Genomic DNA, 16,218 nt, shown 5'->3' on the forward strand with positions numbered 1-16,218 from the left:
AAAATAGGCAGATACACTTTGTTTATTGAATACTCCAATATAATAACACTCGCGAATGTCTTCCGACTAACTTAATGCGATCATTAACCACAAAACACCACTTCGTATTAATTATTTAGATTATTCAATGAAGAAAGCAACTGTCCCGTTCCCGCCTCCCGCCAAAAAGCCTTTCCATCCGACCGATTACGATTGGCGACAAATGACAAATTGACAACTATTTTTTTTTTTGTTTATTTTGTCCGTACGACGGCAAAGGGATCATAGCCCATACAGCCAAAATTGACAACAAAAATTCTATTTTCTTTGTTTTTGGCTGCATCGTTCAGAAACGACAACAAAAATTATACATTTGACAAATGGGTTGACATAAGTTAGTGTTGTAGTGGTTGTAGTCGTGTTGTAGTTGTGTTTTTAGTATCAAAAGAATGAATATCTAAACTAAAAATATTAAAAAACAGTACTTACGTAATAATATTTATACTATATTATGAAACATTCCCGAAAGGCCAAAAGTATGCACAAGCTTTCATTCATTCTTAACCATAAACATATTTTTACTTTATTAACTGGTTTTCTTATACCATGGTACCCCATAGGTTTTGATTCCCCCGCGAAATGTATGAAAATAAGCCTATAAATAGCCGGATCGTTGATTTATATAAGCTTATTGTTTACAGTTTAAAAAAAATGGATCCCTTAATTTTTTTTTCTTTTTGAAGTCGGAACCCCAAAAATGTTGCAAAAATGACTATGATTTGATGCAAATTTGATGTCTGACCATGTTCGTCTGTCAGGCGGGTGGCGAATTTGGTCGGGCAAGTCGAGTCGTATCATGCACCTATTGATTTTTATAGTAACTATTATTTGCTGGTGTATATTTTGGGAACTAACCATCGTTCTATGGCTTTTGACGCGGCGATGAAATATTTATTCGCCACTAGCGCCGCCTTTGGTCGCATATTAAGTTTGTGAGGTTTGTAGATGTACACACGTATACAACGTAGCAACCAGTAATACATCTCTACCTATATATATATATATATGTATACTAAACTAAAATATTGTGTTGTCTTCGTGTCCCCTATTCTCTGTTTTTTAATTAAGAATGTTCTAAATGTTATGCATTTGTCGAATAAAATTCTTTACGACTATGAATTGATCGATTAACGAACGAATGTTTTACTTTTATTGACAATGAGCTTAACAAGTAATCAAATATAAGTCGTGTAAGCTTAATCGCTATTGTGGAGTCCATCGGGAAGAAAGAAGATTGAAGAAATATGTGCATCCTCGCTGTGTAATGTGATGTACGAGTGTCGTAAGGTTCACAGAGAGTCGAAGGGGATGGGCTGTTAAAAGATCTACAGGTAAGCAGTTGGCTGTGGATCTGATTCGAGCTGCGTAACGTCAAAGTACTTGTACAGATACCTGCTAATAGCTGTCACCATTTACTATTGCTTTTTATTGTCCGCCGTCAGCTAGTCGCGTCCCACGCTGGAAGAGATGGATCCCTCTATATTTTTGCAATACTCTCCTCCCAATGGGCTGCCCCAGGAGTCGAAGTTAGCGACGTACATGGTAAGCTACCCTCCACTCTATGATTTATTTGGTACTAGATCAGATAATGTTCTTATTTGGATATTTTTATTTCAGAACCGTTCTGCCACAACTCCAACAAGGTCGTTAAATCAGGCATTAGGTAAGGTCAGTTTGGAGTCATCACCAACTTCTATCAAAAAGGTAAGTGAATAGTTTCTATTGTTTGCATTTAATATTAGCATCTTACTTTAAAGCAATTTTTGGGCGAAATTGTTATCCTTAATTCAGATACTGATTGGTGAGTTTGTGCCACTCAACTACTTCAGCCCGGCAAACATCCTGCCGGACTCACCAGAGAGTTCACCACCATCTACATTGGCTATCCCTACCAGCCATCCACCACAAGTTCACCAGGTGATACACTTACAACTATACATCGATATTGAAAAAACCTAAGCTGCCTAAGATACAGGCTTCCCTTCCATCAAATGGAGGGTGTATAGCATACTGCACCATACTGCTTCACTTCAAGTTTATAGAACTACTACACATGCAGTTGAAGATGTTTGATATTGTCTTTAACTTGATATTCTTCACTTGATAGGTACCTTGTGGAATCTGAAAAATATCTGAGGTACCTATATGGTCCATAGCAAAATTAAAACTTACAATCCTCTGAACTGGTTAATTAGTGGGCTATCAATGTTTTAATAATTGTGACTTTATAATTCACACTATTATTTCTGAATGATTTTTATTATTTTTGGAATTTTGTATAGGAGAATGTTGGAGGTACAACATATTTCTACTCTACAAACGCAGATGGGCTCAGTGGCACTGGACCTCAACATCCTGCTGCTATGGGTAAGTGTGTTACATAAAAACTTGGAGTTACTAGTGTTCTTAATACATTGTAATAACTGAATTATGTTAATAATATTAAAATAATAAAGATCTTAGAAATTACCAAATTGTGGCTGCTTCACCAGTAAAAATAAGGTACAAATGTAGTAGACAAACAATCGACACACAAATTATTGATATTAATTTAGCTGTCTAAAATGCATTTTATGTTCATTTTGATAGCTTAAACCAGACTTGAAGAAGTTATTGGCTAAACAAAAGAAATAAAAACAATCTAGGTACCTACTATCTATACCTACAATACAATACCTATATCTTAACAATAATAAAGAAAAGGCACAGCAGGCGACCTTATTGCTCAGGCAGCAATATCTTCCAAGCAACCTTTTATATACAATTTATGAATAGGTACTGTGATGATCTGACCGCTTCCACATAGTGCTAGGCGCATGGCGTCGTGTATACCTCTTAGACGTCATTCAAAGATTTACTTTAAAAAAACGCGCCTGCCAACCAGGATGGCTAGAAGAGGTCGCATCATCACATCAAAATATTCTTTTATTTTGGATTTTTTTGGCCTGGTTACAAAGACCTTTAGGCCACTCAAAACATTCTTAAAATTGTATTTTCGTAAGAAGGAGAAGAAGTATGTGATGATTGGATGTGATATGTTTGTGTGATGTGATGTGGGGAAGTGTGTGATATAATGCAAATAGTGTTAGGTATTAAGCAGTATATTCGCAATAGACAGTTATCTTAGGTATTGTTAATTTATGACGAAGGAAATGCATATGAACACAAAGGATGCACCAATTGCCTCTAATAAATGTCCAGTGATTGACCGTGGACTAGACCTACGCTACAATACATCTAGTGATGCACAGCACAGAGCTGTGACTTACCAATATCATTTAAAAATCCCAATTGCGAATCCAATATGCAGACACTCCACCAATAAAGAAGAATTATATGTAAAATCAATTAATTTTGCGTAATGTCGCATCAGCATTATTTATAGGACTAATTCTACATTTTTTTATTATTATTTTTTTGCACTGTCTATCCCGCTACATTTTTCATTAAATTCATAATATCCTATACCTAAAGGTTGCCTGGAAGAGATTGCTACCTTAGCAATAAGGCCGCCTGTTGTACTACCAATTTAATTATAATACTAATGTATTTTTAATGTGATTCAAGTGCAATAAAGAGTTTTTGTATTGTATTGTATTGTAATTGGAAAGCATAGTATTAGTGTCCTGATTCTCAAGATAATCTTCTGAGTACCATAATAAAAACAAAAATACTTTTGCGTGGGTATTTAGTTCCATCTTGCGATGCATGTACCTCTGGCTACCCTAATTGAGAATATAGTCTTGAGCTTACTCGTATGTTATGATGTACAAAAATATGTCCATTCCGCGAAAGAACTTATCGCGGTCGTGCCATTCTGCGAGACTTGACCCAGGTCAGAATTAATTATATTGTAATCCGTATTTATTATATTGCTTTGTCCATGTTGGTTATATTACAAACACCCAAGACGAATACTTTATATCGATATTTTATAAGCTATCGTATCAGATATAAAATCAATACATACATCAGCAGTGGGCATCCCTAAACGCATCATGCTTTGGCAAAATGCATCATTTATTTTAAATTGAAGCTCATCGTTGTTTTCCTTTATACGGTACCGTAGTTTAATAGCAACGCCATTTTACTTGTAAAGATTTTAGAATGTTCATAAACAAGTTAATCTTCTCTAAAGACGTACATTCGAAGTCATGCCCGTAATCTGTACTGAGGTGGAGCTGTAACCCGTCAGGGCACGCTCTGCAGCCATTTCAGGTATCTCTGTCCCAGAATAGATTATGTTGAATGTATAGTACCAGTTTTACCAGGCTGGTCTTCTTCTTATTGTATGGATTGTGAGGTGGAATACTAGCCTCATCAACCCTGGTGTCAGGGTTATGATGGAGCCGCCAAAGGCCCCTGACATGGGTCATGTAACGCCACCAGTAAATAGTAACCGGAACTAAGCCGTTGTTCCCGGCACGGAGCTAACTAAGCACGGATGATCTTACTTTCGGACAGTCAGGTGATCTGCCTGTAATGTCCTAACCAAACTGGGGATCACAAAGTGATTTTTGTGGTATCTCCCTACTGGGATTCGAACCCGGGGCCTCCGGATCGTGAGTCCAACGCTCAACTACTGGACCACAGAGGCCGTAGATCAGGCTAGTGCCAGGCCACAAGTCAGTATAGTTTACTCTTAGTATTATTATAACCACACCCCGAACACTCAATACAAAAATCTCTTTATTACTATGTGTCGCCTAATTCGTAAGAACTCCTCAGCGGTTTACGGCCATTAAAGACTAAAGTAAGACCCAGAGGGGGTGAGGTCAGCGCCCGATATAAATTAGCGCGGGACGAAGAGTTGCCCATTCTTATTTGTTCAGGGGTCTGTTTACCTTACTTAAACGTACTAGAAATAATTACTTAAGCAAATAGAGCAGCGGGACCAACAGCTTAATGTGCCTTCCGAAACTTTTCGAACAGTCAGGTGATTCAGCCCAGAACGTTCTTACAAAACAGTATTTTTTAACTTATGACATAGACAGCCTATATACATCTCACTGCTGGGCACAGCCCTCCCCTCAATTAATGGGAGGCGGCACAGAGCATACTCCACCACGCTGCTTCTTCTTTTTTTTATTAATAGCTGGGGCCAACGTCTTTCCGTTTTAGTACGGAATGATACTTTTAACGAATTTATCGACAATTGGTACAACCTCAATGCGACGTGTCGCAGATTTACCCTCCTCCTCAGCCAAAAGTGGCGGATTTCTTTTTTATAGAGAAATAACGTTATGGCTGAAGGCCCGTGTTGTGTTAACCATATCTATTTTGTGTGGCTCTATCAACTCCCAATGTAAGTTATGTAGGTATGTATGTAAAATTGGGTATTTTCGTGTACATCCGCAGCAGAATCCTGCATCGGGCCGGGCGTGGTAGGGCCTACTGCCGGAGCCTCGCCCTACGGCCAACAGATGTACCCGGGGACCCCCACACACATGGGTCCTATGACTTCCAAGCCAGGTAATTTATAATACTCCTAACTATAAACCGTGCGAATGAACTGGCCACCTTGATGGTGACCCTGCGTGTGTGTGTCAATACAATACACACACAAGTCGAACGCGGGGTTCCTTCTACGTAAGATGAAAAGGGGTTGCACTCCAGTCAGGTGTCTAGTTAATTCGCAGGGATTGTGTAGATATTAGGACTTTCTAAAATATAAAAATACTTAGTTTATACTAACGCTAGCGGCTTATATAGATATAAATTATTATGTACATAAGAGGATGCATGCACAGTACTACTGCAGTACCTTCATTTTCGTATAGACGTACCTAGGTAGCTATTTCTGTGCTAATGTGAAATATTATAGCGACGTTTGCAATTGGAATTTATACACGTTTACTTTTAAAGGAGATCTCTTTATATTCGTACTGGGTTATGTTTGTATATAGACACATTCTACATTTGATATAAGGATGTATTGCATCTGCGTATTGTTGAGAAGGCCAGACTAAAGGTGCATTATGCAATATTTTCCTATGTTCTTCACAATAGACCAACAACAATGGTGTGCGCAAATACTTGTAATCGAAAAATCAGTCCAATACAAAGAAATGTTAAATGATTAAAATCTATACCTCTTAAACTATGAATAGTTTACTGTAAACAGGAAAACGTATAATAATGCATTATCTTTTACAATGTGTTGTAATTCTTTCAACGATTGCAGATTTTCTATAAAGATTTAGAAGCACTTCTTGTCTAACATGACGGTCGTGAGTTTATAAATATTTACACACAGAATCACTTAAGTTGTATTTTCTCGAAAAAGCAAAGCGCATTATTAAAATTATTCAGTAACCGTACATTGCTGCCTCTCCGGTTTGCTCAGACTTAAGTTATCATACATAATTCCTGAATATTTAGTGTAGGCATAATATTGACCCTGTGCTGACAGCATTGTTTTACGCCATTGCGACACCCGATTTGTTTATAGCCTTGCGATTTTTATTTTGTATTTTGCTATTTCATTCTTGTTTTTTGCTTTAGCTTTTCGTAGCTAATTTTGTATATTTCTGAATGTAATTTAGTAACAAAAATAAGGTTTTTCCATGCTGCTGCTTATCACCTCTGGTACATTGACTTATTATTATTACAAGCTTTTGCTCGCTGCTTGCCTCGTGTTAAATTCGGGGTAACACGATTCCTGACGAAAGCCTAATGTACCAACATTTAGCTTCCTACATTGAAAAACATCCGACATTGGGAAAAGTTCCATATAAAATTTCACCCCCTCTTTAGAGGGGTTGCGTGCAGTTTTATAAAAAAATATGCACGATTATTTTGTTAGTCACAAATAGTCCGCATACTAATTTTTAGCTTTAGTAAATTGTGGAATACTCCGTACTAATTTCCACCCTCCATTTTAGGGAGTGGAGAGTTGTAAAGAGACAAACAGTAGCCTATGTCACTCTCCATTCCTTCAACTATCACCTTTTAGAAATTCACGTCAATTCATCGATCAGTTTTGCCGTGAAATACGGACAAGCAAACGGACAGATACACATATACACTTTCTCATTTATAATATTAGTATGGATAGCATCACAGTAAGTCAATTTCATCAAGGTAGTATATCGTTGAAATCGACTAAAGGATTTCCTCCTGTCGGGTGTATCTTATTTTATTTTTTTTGCTTTAAGATACATTTTCGTGGATATTATTATGGCAATACTCTCAGCAAAGGGGTTAGTTCAGTTAATTATTGCGAATGTATAATTGCCAGTGCAAGCGAATTATATGATTAGTTATAAACTTGTTTATATCAAAAGTGGTTGCAGGTTGTGTACTTATGGCTCTGTTAAGTTTATGTTTATATGCGTGACCTACTTTATGTCGGTTTACCAGTGCACAGTGAAAACTAATGTTATTATCCAAAACTGCTGCATACTGTTTGTGAATTTTATTATAATTGCGATCTATTTTTCTATCGCGCGTGCGTATGTGATTTGTAAAGCCTCGTATCCACTAGACAACAATTGACGAGCAACACCTGTTGCTCAACATGTACGGCAACGTTGCACAACAGCGTGGGACGTTGCCAGCTGGAGCGCCAGATGTCGAGCGGCTTGTTGTAATGTTTAGAGAGCATCGTTAGTTGAGCATCAATTGTTGTCCAGTGGAGACATGATTCACAACAATACAAGTTCCTCTGGCGAAATGTTATCGATGCCGGCGTGTAGTAGATGCGTAGACAATGTTGTTAAACAAAAGTTGCGTGCTAACATTCATCATGTTGGCCATTATGTTGTGCAACATGTCGCGCGCCAAATATTGCCAATTATTTAAGTATAATTAAAATATTTTTAGATAAACATTATATTATTTGTTTGCGCCAACTAAACAAACTTTTTTAGACAAACTATGGCAGGATAATATTTTATTTTGTTTGTGTTAAGGTCTGGCGTCAACGTTCTACATGCCCGAAACCATACGTGCGGAGATCTACCAGCGAAATGATGATATCTTTCTAACTACTGACCTGCGTCAGTACCCTGGTGAGTTGACTCATGTTTCGTTGTCATCAACTTTACGGTTGAACCTAATCTTGACCGCGCCGCTTAATTCCGACACCACTACACCAGCGTAGTGTTTGAGTTTTATTTACTAGATGTGATTTTCTATAAGATTATCATTCGTTTGATTATATAACAAAGATGGGGCCTTTTCTCACTTAATCCGGAGATTAGTGACTCGATCCAGAGTTTACCGTTTTTTCTCGTACAAAATCGGCCACTACTCTTAAACTGTAACCCTCTGAGTCCACCACTATAGTATGTACATAGGTTTTTTCAACTCTAGACCTGCCAGAGAACGTGGAGATGTACTCGGAGCTGACGCCGCTAGAGGGTGCAGCGCCGCACGCGATGGCAACGTCGTTCCGCGCCACGCACCGCGCCAGCGCCGAACACTACGCGCTGCGCCGCCTGCACTCCTTCGCCGGTGTCCCCACCAAGCGTCTTGAGCTATGGAAGCAGATCGACCACCCCAACATTATAAGACTCCATGATGTTTTCACTACTAAAGCGTTCGGCGATCACTGTAAGTTAATTTTTTTTCACTTTCAAGAGCACTGACCACGGATTGTTAACCTTTCATTCATAATATTATAGCACTTAATAGAACTCTGTGTATCTCCTTCATCATCCCCACATGCCTACCCTCAATCAACCGGAGGGTGTATGGAGTATGCTCCAACACGCTGCTCCAGTGCGGGTTAGTGGAGGCGTTTTGAGCTAGTACTACACGGCACGGCACTAGCACGGGCCCAACGGCTTAACTTGCCTTCCGAAGCAGGGAATCATCTTACTTTTTCGGACAATCAGGTGATTCAGCCTGCAATGACTTTGCCAAACAATGGACAGTTTCACAAAGTGATTTTCACAATGTCCATCGGGTATCGAACCCGGGTCTTCAGATCGTGAGCCCAACCCTCGAGGCTGTTCTGTAATTAGACTGTAGTTTAATTCTGAGTTAATTATTATGGTGTGTTTGCCAGCGATGATGTTGGTGTACGATTACCACCCGGCATGCGTGACCTTGATGAACAAGTACCTGTCGGGCGGCGGCGGCGGCGCAGTCACCGACGGCAATGGCGCCTTCCACGACCCCTTCTCTTCGGACCCGGACGCGCCGCGCCCTTACACGCACCAGGTGACTTCCACATAGATCCTACCTTATTTGTAGTGGTTTCCAGCCATAATAATAAATGCCATCCGAGGCTAAAACTAGACACACCACAAAAACGTATAGCAACTGTCCAGTAACGAATTTCTCCTAGATAACATTCTCTATATCGAAAATAATTATATTTCACATTCTTTGCCATCGCTATGAAAGAATTCCCCATTTAGTAAACTTGTATTTAAACTTATTTTAAGAAAAAGTAAGTCGAATCACACCCAGTGTTGCAACATTTTTTCTTGATTGTAGCACAACATGCTGTTTGAGAGCTTTACTGCGCACTTATTATAACCCGTGCTATCGAGCGGTCTCGCTCACACGCGGCGTCTGACGCAAGGTGTTAATTCAAGGGTAGACCGTTGGGTAGACCATCTGATAACTTCTGAATATGCTATCCGCCTTTTGTCAAGTGCTAAACAAACGTGTTGTTGTTAGAAAAACGCGATGTTGCGTGCGGTTGCGTGCGGCGCCCTGTTGCCCGAGGCGGTGCTATGGAGCCTGCTGGTGCAGCTGACGGCCGCTCTGCGCGCCATACACACCGCCGGACTGGCTTGCAGGTACTCATACACACACTCACACACGCACAAACAAAAGTAACAGATGATTGATAAACTTAATCTGAGGAAAAAAACATTCATAATGCCTGTCGCACTTTGGATGCGTTTAAGTATGAACGATTCGTGCCGCACGAACTCAACGCGTGCGCGTTGATACGCGTACTCTAACGTGCGTACATGTACCAACATGCTAGAATAATTCCACAGTTCCAACTAGACACAGACGAAGTTCGTACGTATACGCACGAGTCGAATTCGTACGAAAATGCATCAGTGTTACACCGACCTTTCACGTAATGAAAGATAACTATACAGCGCCTGTGGTCTTCTCCTTTTCATGTGGGTTAGTGAGGTCATCGACCTTACAAGTTACACGTCCTTAACGTCGAACAATGTATAATAAAATCGCGTTGAGACTATAATAGCAGTATTTTTGTTTTTTGTAGGAGCCTAGACCCCACTAAGGTGGTGATGAACGGGTGTCGAGTGCGCATCGCGTGGTGCGGTGTCGCTGACGCCCTGCACCCTAACACCAATGACGTTGGACAGGTATACTATATTCTAGCTCATAACATACTGGCAGTATCTAGTAGGTCAACTTGTCATTTTACTGAAATGACGTTTACATCGCATGCAGGTCGCGTACTGAGCTCACGGGGACACAGCAGAAAATAAGCTGTAGCTTTATTCTAAAAGATAACTAAAAAAAATGTCTTATGACGACAAGTGTAACACCAAGTTGTTTCTATATATTTTGCACATGTGTTCCCCGTTATATCTTTATTGTGATGTTCATAAGACGGTGAATAAACTCGATATACTGCTTCAACCCCTTTGTTATTTAAAGTTCAGTTTAAAAGCTTTACAATACTATACACGTCTGCCTACCCCTTCAGGGTACATGCGTGATGTTATGTTATGTGAATGTAGGCGCAACAAGACGACTTGACGGCCCTGGGGCGGCTGGCTCTGGCGCTGGCTTGCCGCACTATCCACTGCGATAACCTGCCCGCCTCCATGGAGCTGGTGGCGCGCACCTACTCCGCCGATCTCAAGAACCTCATACTGTAAGCACACCCAGACACTTCATCCAAAAACCTTTGTTTTACGTAGACACTTCACATTGACGTTATCGTACATCTGACGCCCATACGATTGAAGTCTAATAAAGTAAGACCGCGGGGGCTCAGGTAAACTTAGCTTAGCCGCTGGTGAGGAGCGAAAAATTATCGTTCTATACGTGGTATTATTTCTTATTCTATGCTGTAAGTTAATATATCCAAGTAAGTCAACGTTTCTACGATCAACTCCTCCATTCTTTGTGGATATCACATCAATTCGTACAATGCGCTTCGTAGCCCCATTCTTTATAAGAACGGGCAGGTCAGGTGTGGGGGGCAATGTAATATTGGAATATTGAAAAGTCGAGTATACCTTAGACCACATTTTCACTTACCATCATGTGAGATGGTGGTTAAACGTGAAAGCTATCAGCCAAATACGTTTGTTCTTCGCTTCCACTGCAACACGAATGGAGTTTATATAAAATATATTGAGATTCCTTCCAAGTCCAAACCTTTCAGGTATTTGCTCTCCACGTCAGCCGCTCGCCGCTCCGTCACTGATCTCATGCCTATGATTGGAGCTCGCTTCTACAACCAGGTAATTTGTCCTTTATTAAAATAATAAACAGGTGGCTATAATTTTCAATACGGGATTTTATTACTGTATACCGATTTCTTATACATTAAAAATAAAGATTTTTATTGTGTATAAAATTTTTACAGTTATAGTAACATATTACGTCTCACAAAATTTTGCCTTTGCAGGCATTTATATTTTTAAATTGTTTTCGGCTTCATTGATTACTTTAATCTCTTGCACTTTGTGTGAATCTTGTCGCCACGTATATACTTCGTAGTATACAGTTGTGAAAATTATGACTGATATGACACATTAAGTTGTTACTTTTCCCTTTTACTTACTTGATTCTTCACAAGGTCGTTTATACCTACAGTTTCGATTTTATTCCGCAATATAAATATTCTCCCGAAAAAAAAGAAAATAAATATTGTGAAGTGTGTCAGGATCGAAGCAAATGGAATTCTATAGTCTCTGCTTACCCCGGTGGGAAAAAGGCGTGAGTTTATGTATGTAATATGTATGTATGTGTATAAATATTCTTACTCAATATACAAATGGTATCTCAGGTAGAAGCGCTAGAGCGTCGTGCGGACGCATTCGAGGAGCAACTGGCGCGAGAAATCGACAACGGCAGACTCCTGCGCATACTGATCAAGTTGGGGATAGTCAACGAACGTCCAGAGTGAGATTTCCTTATTTTACTAGTTATCAGTACTACTTGACTGGTTATTAGAACATCATCTAAAAATAGATAGTCCTAATGTTTTGGAAAGGACACCTGTGACCACATTCAAAAGGAAGTCTGAATAGCACTAGTTAGAAAAAAAATGGTAGGCGTGATAAGGGCATGCGATTAGGAGAGACATGTGCTGGTGGATAATTACAATTTGTTGTCACATTTACTTAAGCTGACGCTAGTGTTCGGTCACGAGCATTAATATGTATACACTTTGGTACCATGTCACATTAACTTTTTTGATAAATTGAACTGTAAGTCTCACTAAATGTCAAATATACACAATCATAAAATTAAATAATTATATTTTTCTAACGTTAGTGCGACAGAGTCCTAAAGTGGTTACATTATATTGCTCATGACTGTTCATCATTACGTATTCGGTGACAGACTGAACATGGACGCGTCGTGGTCGGAAACGGGTGACCGCTACATGCTGAAGCTGTTCCGCGACTACCTGTTCCACTCGGTGAGCGAGGACGGGCGGCCGTGGCTCGACCAGGCACACATCGCCCACTGCCTGAACCAACTCGACGGCGGCTCCATTGAAAAGGTATTCCTTACCTTCACCATCACGATAGCATCAGTGGACTCGCGGTTAAAGCATTCGGCCCATGATCTGCGGGTTCAATTCCCAATGGAGACATTGTTCAAATCACTTTGGGAGACTCCTTTATTTGGTTAAGGACTTTGCAGGTCGCATCATCAGTTTGTCTGAAAAGTTAGACGATCCATACTTCAGAGGGCACGTTAACCTGTCGGCCCGGTTATTATTTACTGCAGGAAATATGTAGTAATTAAATGACCCACGTGTATTGCTTAACGTTGACGCCAGGGTTGGTGAAGTCGGTCATCTACCTCACAGCCCACTCAACAAAAGAGAAACTGTTTATGTATATTGGCAAACGGCTGTTTGCATTGCCCAAATGGAACGCTCGCTTCAAACAACGCGGCTAATCGTGTTTAATAAGATAACGTTATCTTATTTATTAATATTATCATCGTTATCAATGCACTTATGCCGCAACATAAATGAAATATTGTTGTTTAAGCCGGTCATACTTTGGATGCGTTTTCGTACCAATTCGTCTCGTGCGTAGAAAACGCGGTCAAAGTGCGACCGACCGACCTTATGCTGTCGTCGTCAGGTGGAGCTGATGTCGCGCGACGAACAAAGCGTACTGGTGGTGTCGTACGCGGAACTGAAGCACTGCCTGGAACAGGCGTTCGAGGAAGTGATGCAGGCCTCGGCTCCGCTCCCCTAGCCCGTGCTGTACCCGGGACCAGCGCCGCCCTCGCCGCTCCCGTTGCCCCCTGCCCTCATACCGCTACCCCCCCTACCCCCGCTCCCATCGCTCCCCCCGCTGCCACCCCTACACCACCCCCCGCCACCACTCCTATACCAGGGCCCATACATTTACTTCCAACAATTAAACTGAATGAATGGACAAATGGACAACAAGTGATTACAAACTACATTGGTGTTGTGTTACTATATTGAATCTTATGCATAGCTAAAGCGAAACTACAATTTACGATATTCATTTCATAAATGTAGCATGTATGTAACCAATATCATAACAATAGCAAATATCATTCTTTACAGTGTTTTAAAATTGAATGTTTATGTATCCATGCTGAGGCAGAATAGCGGTCGTGCATAAGCTAATCAGTAATCACATTAATTCGTTTAACGTTAAGAGAATTCAGCGTAATAGTTTGCATGTTACTTCAAGTAGTGTTTTAAAATATCCAAAGCTTCAAGTGTTTCTGTACTGTAACATTGAATACAAATACTTTTGTTACTATAAGCAAAAAAAGACGACTAGCTGTGTATAGTACAGTTGAAATCATTCATTCAATATTCGCGTATCATATGAAAATTAAAACGAGTGACACCCAATCTCACGTGTCAAGTTAGCAGGGTATAGGTATAACTCACCGCCCGTTGCATTGCTATTTTTGTCTCAATATTGCAATTGTTATAATATCCCTGTTTGTAAAGTACGGTTCAACACCCGCTGCTGAAGTGAATTTTAATGTACATATGTTGTACAAATTATTGGGTGATAGTTGTGATAACGCACAGTCGTTATTTTTATCTCAATGAAGATGACTTTGCCAATTTCCCGCGCAATCACAATGGTGATTATAATCTTATCAGGCGCGATGTGAAGTGTGGGCACTTGAATCCCTAATATCTATATTATAATTGCGGTTTGAGGAACCGAAACTTCGTAGAGCTTAGTAAGAGTTTTACTATGTAAGGGAAGCGGAGTTCGTGGGCTACCAACAGAGCAGAACTGAGTTGTAACGCGATCTCATTATCGGGGGTGATGCACGTTACAATTGGTTCGATATTTTTATATTGTATGGGTGACGACGTTAATACGTCCGTAATCCTATGTTATACACACTTAAAGCTTTAAGTGTCCAATTATAGTTTTTTTTAAAAGCGCCGTATCGATGTACCGTAACGATCAGCCGCCTGAACAAACGCCACAAACATTCCAAACTAACAACAAACATTAAAGCGATCAAACCTCTGTGAAAACAGTTGGCAGTAACCACTACCGCTACCGTTTGCCCTCTACGCATAGAGCTAAACTAACTTATGATGTGCACGATAATAGAGAGATCGGGAAGAAGGGGCGGAGAGGCAAACGATAGCGCGCGGGTTGCGATGCGCAAGAGGCGCGTGCCTGCAGCTAGCTGGTTATATCACGTAGATCAGAATTTGTATTATACAATGTAAGGGCTAGGCGACTAGACATGGCCACCAACCCCCTCGGCAAGGGATCCGCGCCTCGCGCTGCTCCTTTTTTTATCAATGGTTTCAACCAATAGCAGTACGATTTTTATCCACGTAGATAGCATTCGCTACGTTTATTGGTCAAAGCCAATGTAATTATCGACACGCGCGGCGTGGAACCTATTGACATAGTGGCAGTAAATAGGAAACTTTCTAACATTCGCCTGCTAGTCGCCTACCACGCCCAATACTTTTAGAAAAGATTCAATTTTGTTCAGTTTATTTATCTTGCCATCTTTTTTATTTATGAAACATCTTACATTACAGAGTACTAGGTCTATCTTTATAATTCCATTTGAATAACTGATATCGTAGCATACCTGTGGCAACCGTCCGTTACGTGCGGAAACGAAAACAGATACTAAACCAGTTCAGTTTCAGTATTTAATATCCTATAGTTGAGTCACAGTTTATGTTTTTTATTAGTTTCTTACCTCTATAGCTAAACTACAATAAACTTTTGATTAATAAAATTAAAATGGTTCGATGAAAGATTACCTTAGTTAGGTGTAATTTTATTATTATATTTATTTTATTGATATTATATATTATTTTAACGTAGGGATCCCGTTGTTGATGTTGCAAATTCCGATCTATGTAGTGATGGTCTCTGATGTTCCACGGAATTGAGATGGAAATATTTTGAGATAAACATAAGTGTATATTTTTTTTTAACAAATAAATCATTTAAATTAAAGTGATGTTTTATTTTCGTCAATTCTACACTTCCAATTATAAATACCGTCACGGTGATGTACCTACGTTGTTGACCTTTTAGGAAGTATAGTACTAGCCTACGGTACGCCGAAAGCCCATGTCGCTTTATAACTGAACGTGAAAGTATATGAGGATGTTTGAATAACGCAAAAACTACTGGAATGGATTTAATGAAACACTATATTTCATGAAGTGTGTATATTTATAGACATAATTAGACAAGCGTGTGCCGACTTAGGGTCTCAAACCACATCAGTAAGTACCTCATCACACATTCCTATGCTTCTATCCATTTCTGTTGCTCAGAACACGACCGTAATTCGTTAAAGCGAGAGAGAACGACCGCACCGCGTAATTAGGAATAATAATATAAATTTGAAATTAGTCTAAATGCAAAATTACTAAACAATTGACTAGTGTACTTTATTGCATACAAAGATACAGAAACAAAGAGATATGTATGTAAGTAGGTACATTTATTATTTTTAGTGTTTTTTTATTATTTTTTAACAAGA

General features: G+C 39.7%; 1 protein-coding gene across 2 annotated transcripts; it reads left to right on the top strand.

The window, feature by feature from the left end:
- Positions 1-860: 860 nt before the first annotated feature.
- LOC126380233 (PAN2-PAN3 deadenylation complex subunit PAN3) lies at positions 861-15,683 on the top strand. 2 transcript variants are annotated; one of them, XM_050029499.1, is made up of 16 exons: positions 861-1,370; positions 1,482-1,581; positions 1,657-1,743; positions 1,831-1,956; positions 2,322-2,406; positions 5,401-5,511; positions 7,953-8,051; positions 8,356-8,595; positions 9,053-9,207; positions 9,673-9,794; positions 10,241-10,343; positions 10,725-10,861; positions 11,378-11,456; positions 12,005-12,120; positions 12,565-12,727; positions 13,323-15,683. In XM_050029499.1, exons 2-16 carry the CDS (start codon positions 1,507-1,509, stop codon positions 13,437-13,439), a joined length of 1,815 nt encoding a protein of 604 aa, XP_049885456.1. In that variant the 5' UTR covers positions 861-1,370; positions 1,482-1,506; the 3' UTR covers positions 13,440-15,683. The 2 variants fall into 2 exon arrangements, with proteins under 2 accessions (XP_049885456.1, XP_049885455.1); XM_050029498.1 differs by having other exon boundaries at positions 865-1,370; positions 5,398-5,511.
- The last annotated feature ends 535 nt before the right edge of the window (positions 15,684-16,218 follow it).

This window comes from Pectinophora gossypiella, chromosome Z (assembly GCF_024362695.1).
Source record: "Pectinophora gossypiella chromosome Z, ilPecGoss1.1, whole genome shotgun sequence".
In the NCBI taxonomy this organism is placed as follows: Eukaryota; Metazoa; Arthropoda; class Insecta; order Lepidoptera; family Gelechiidae; genus Pectinophora; species Pectinophora gossypiella.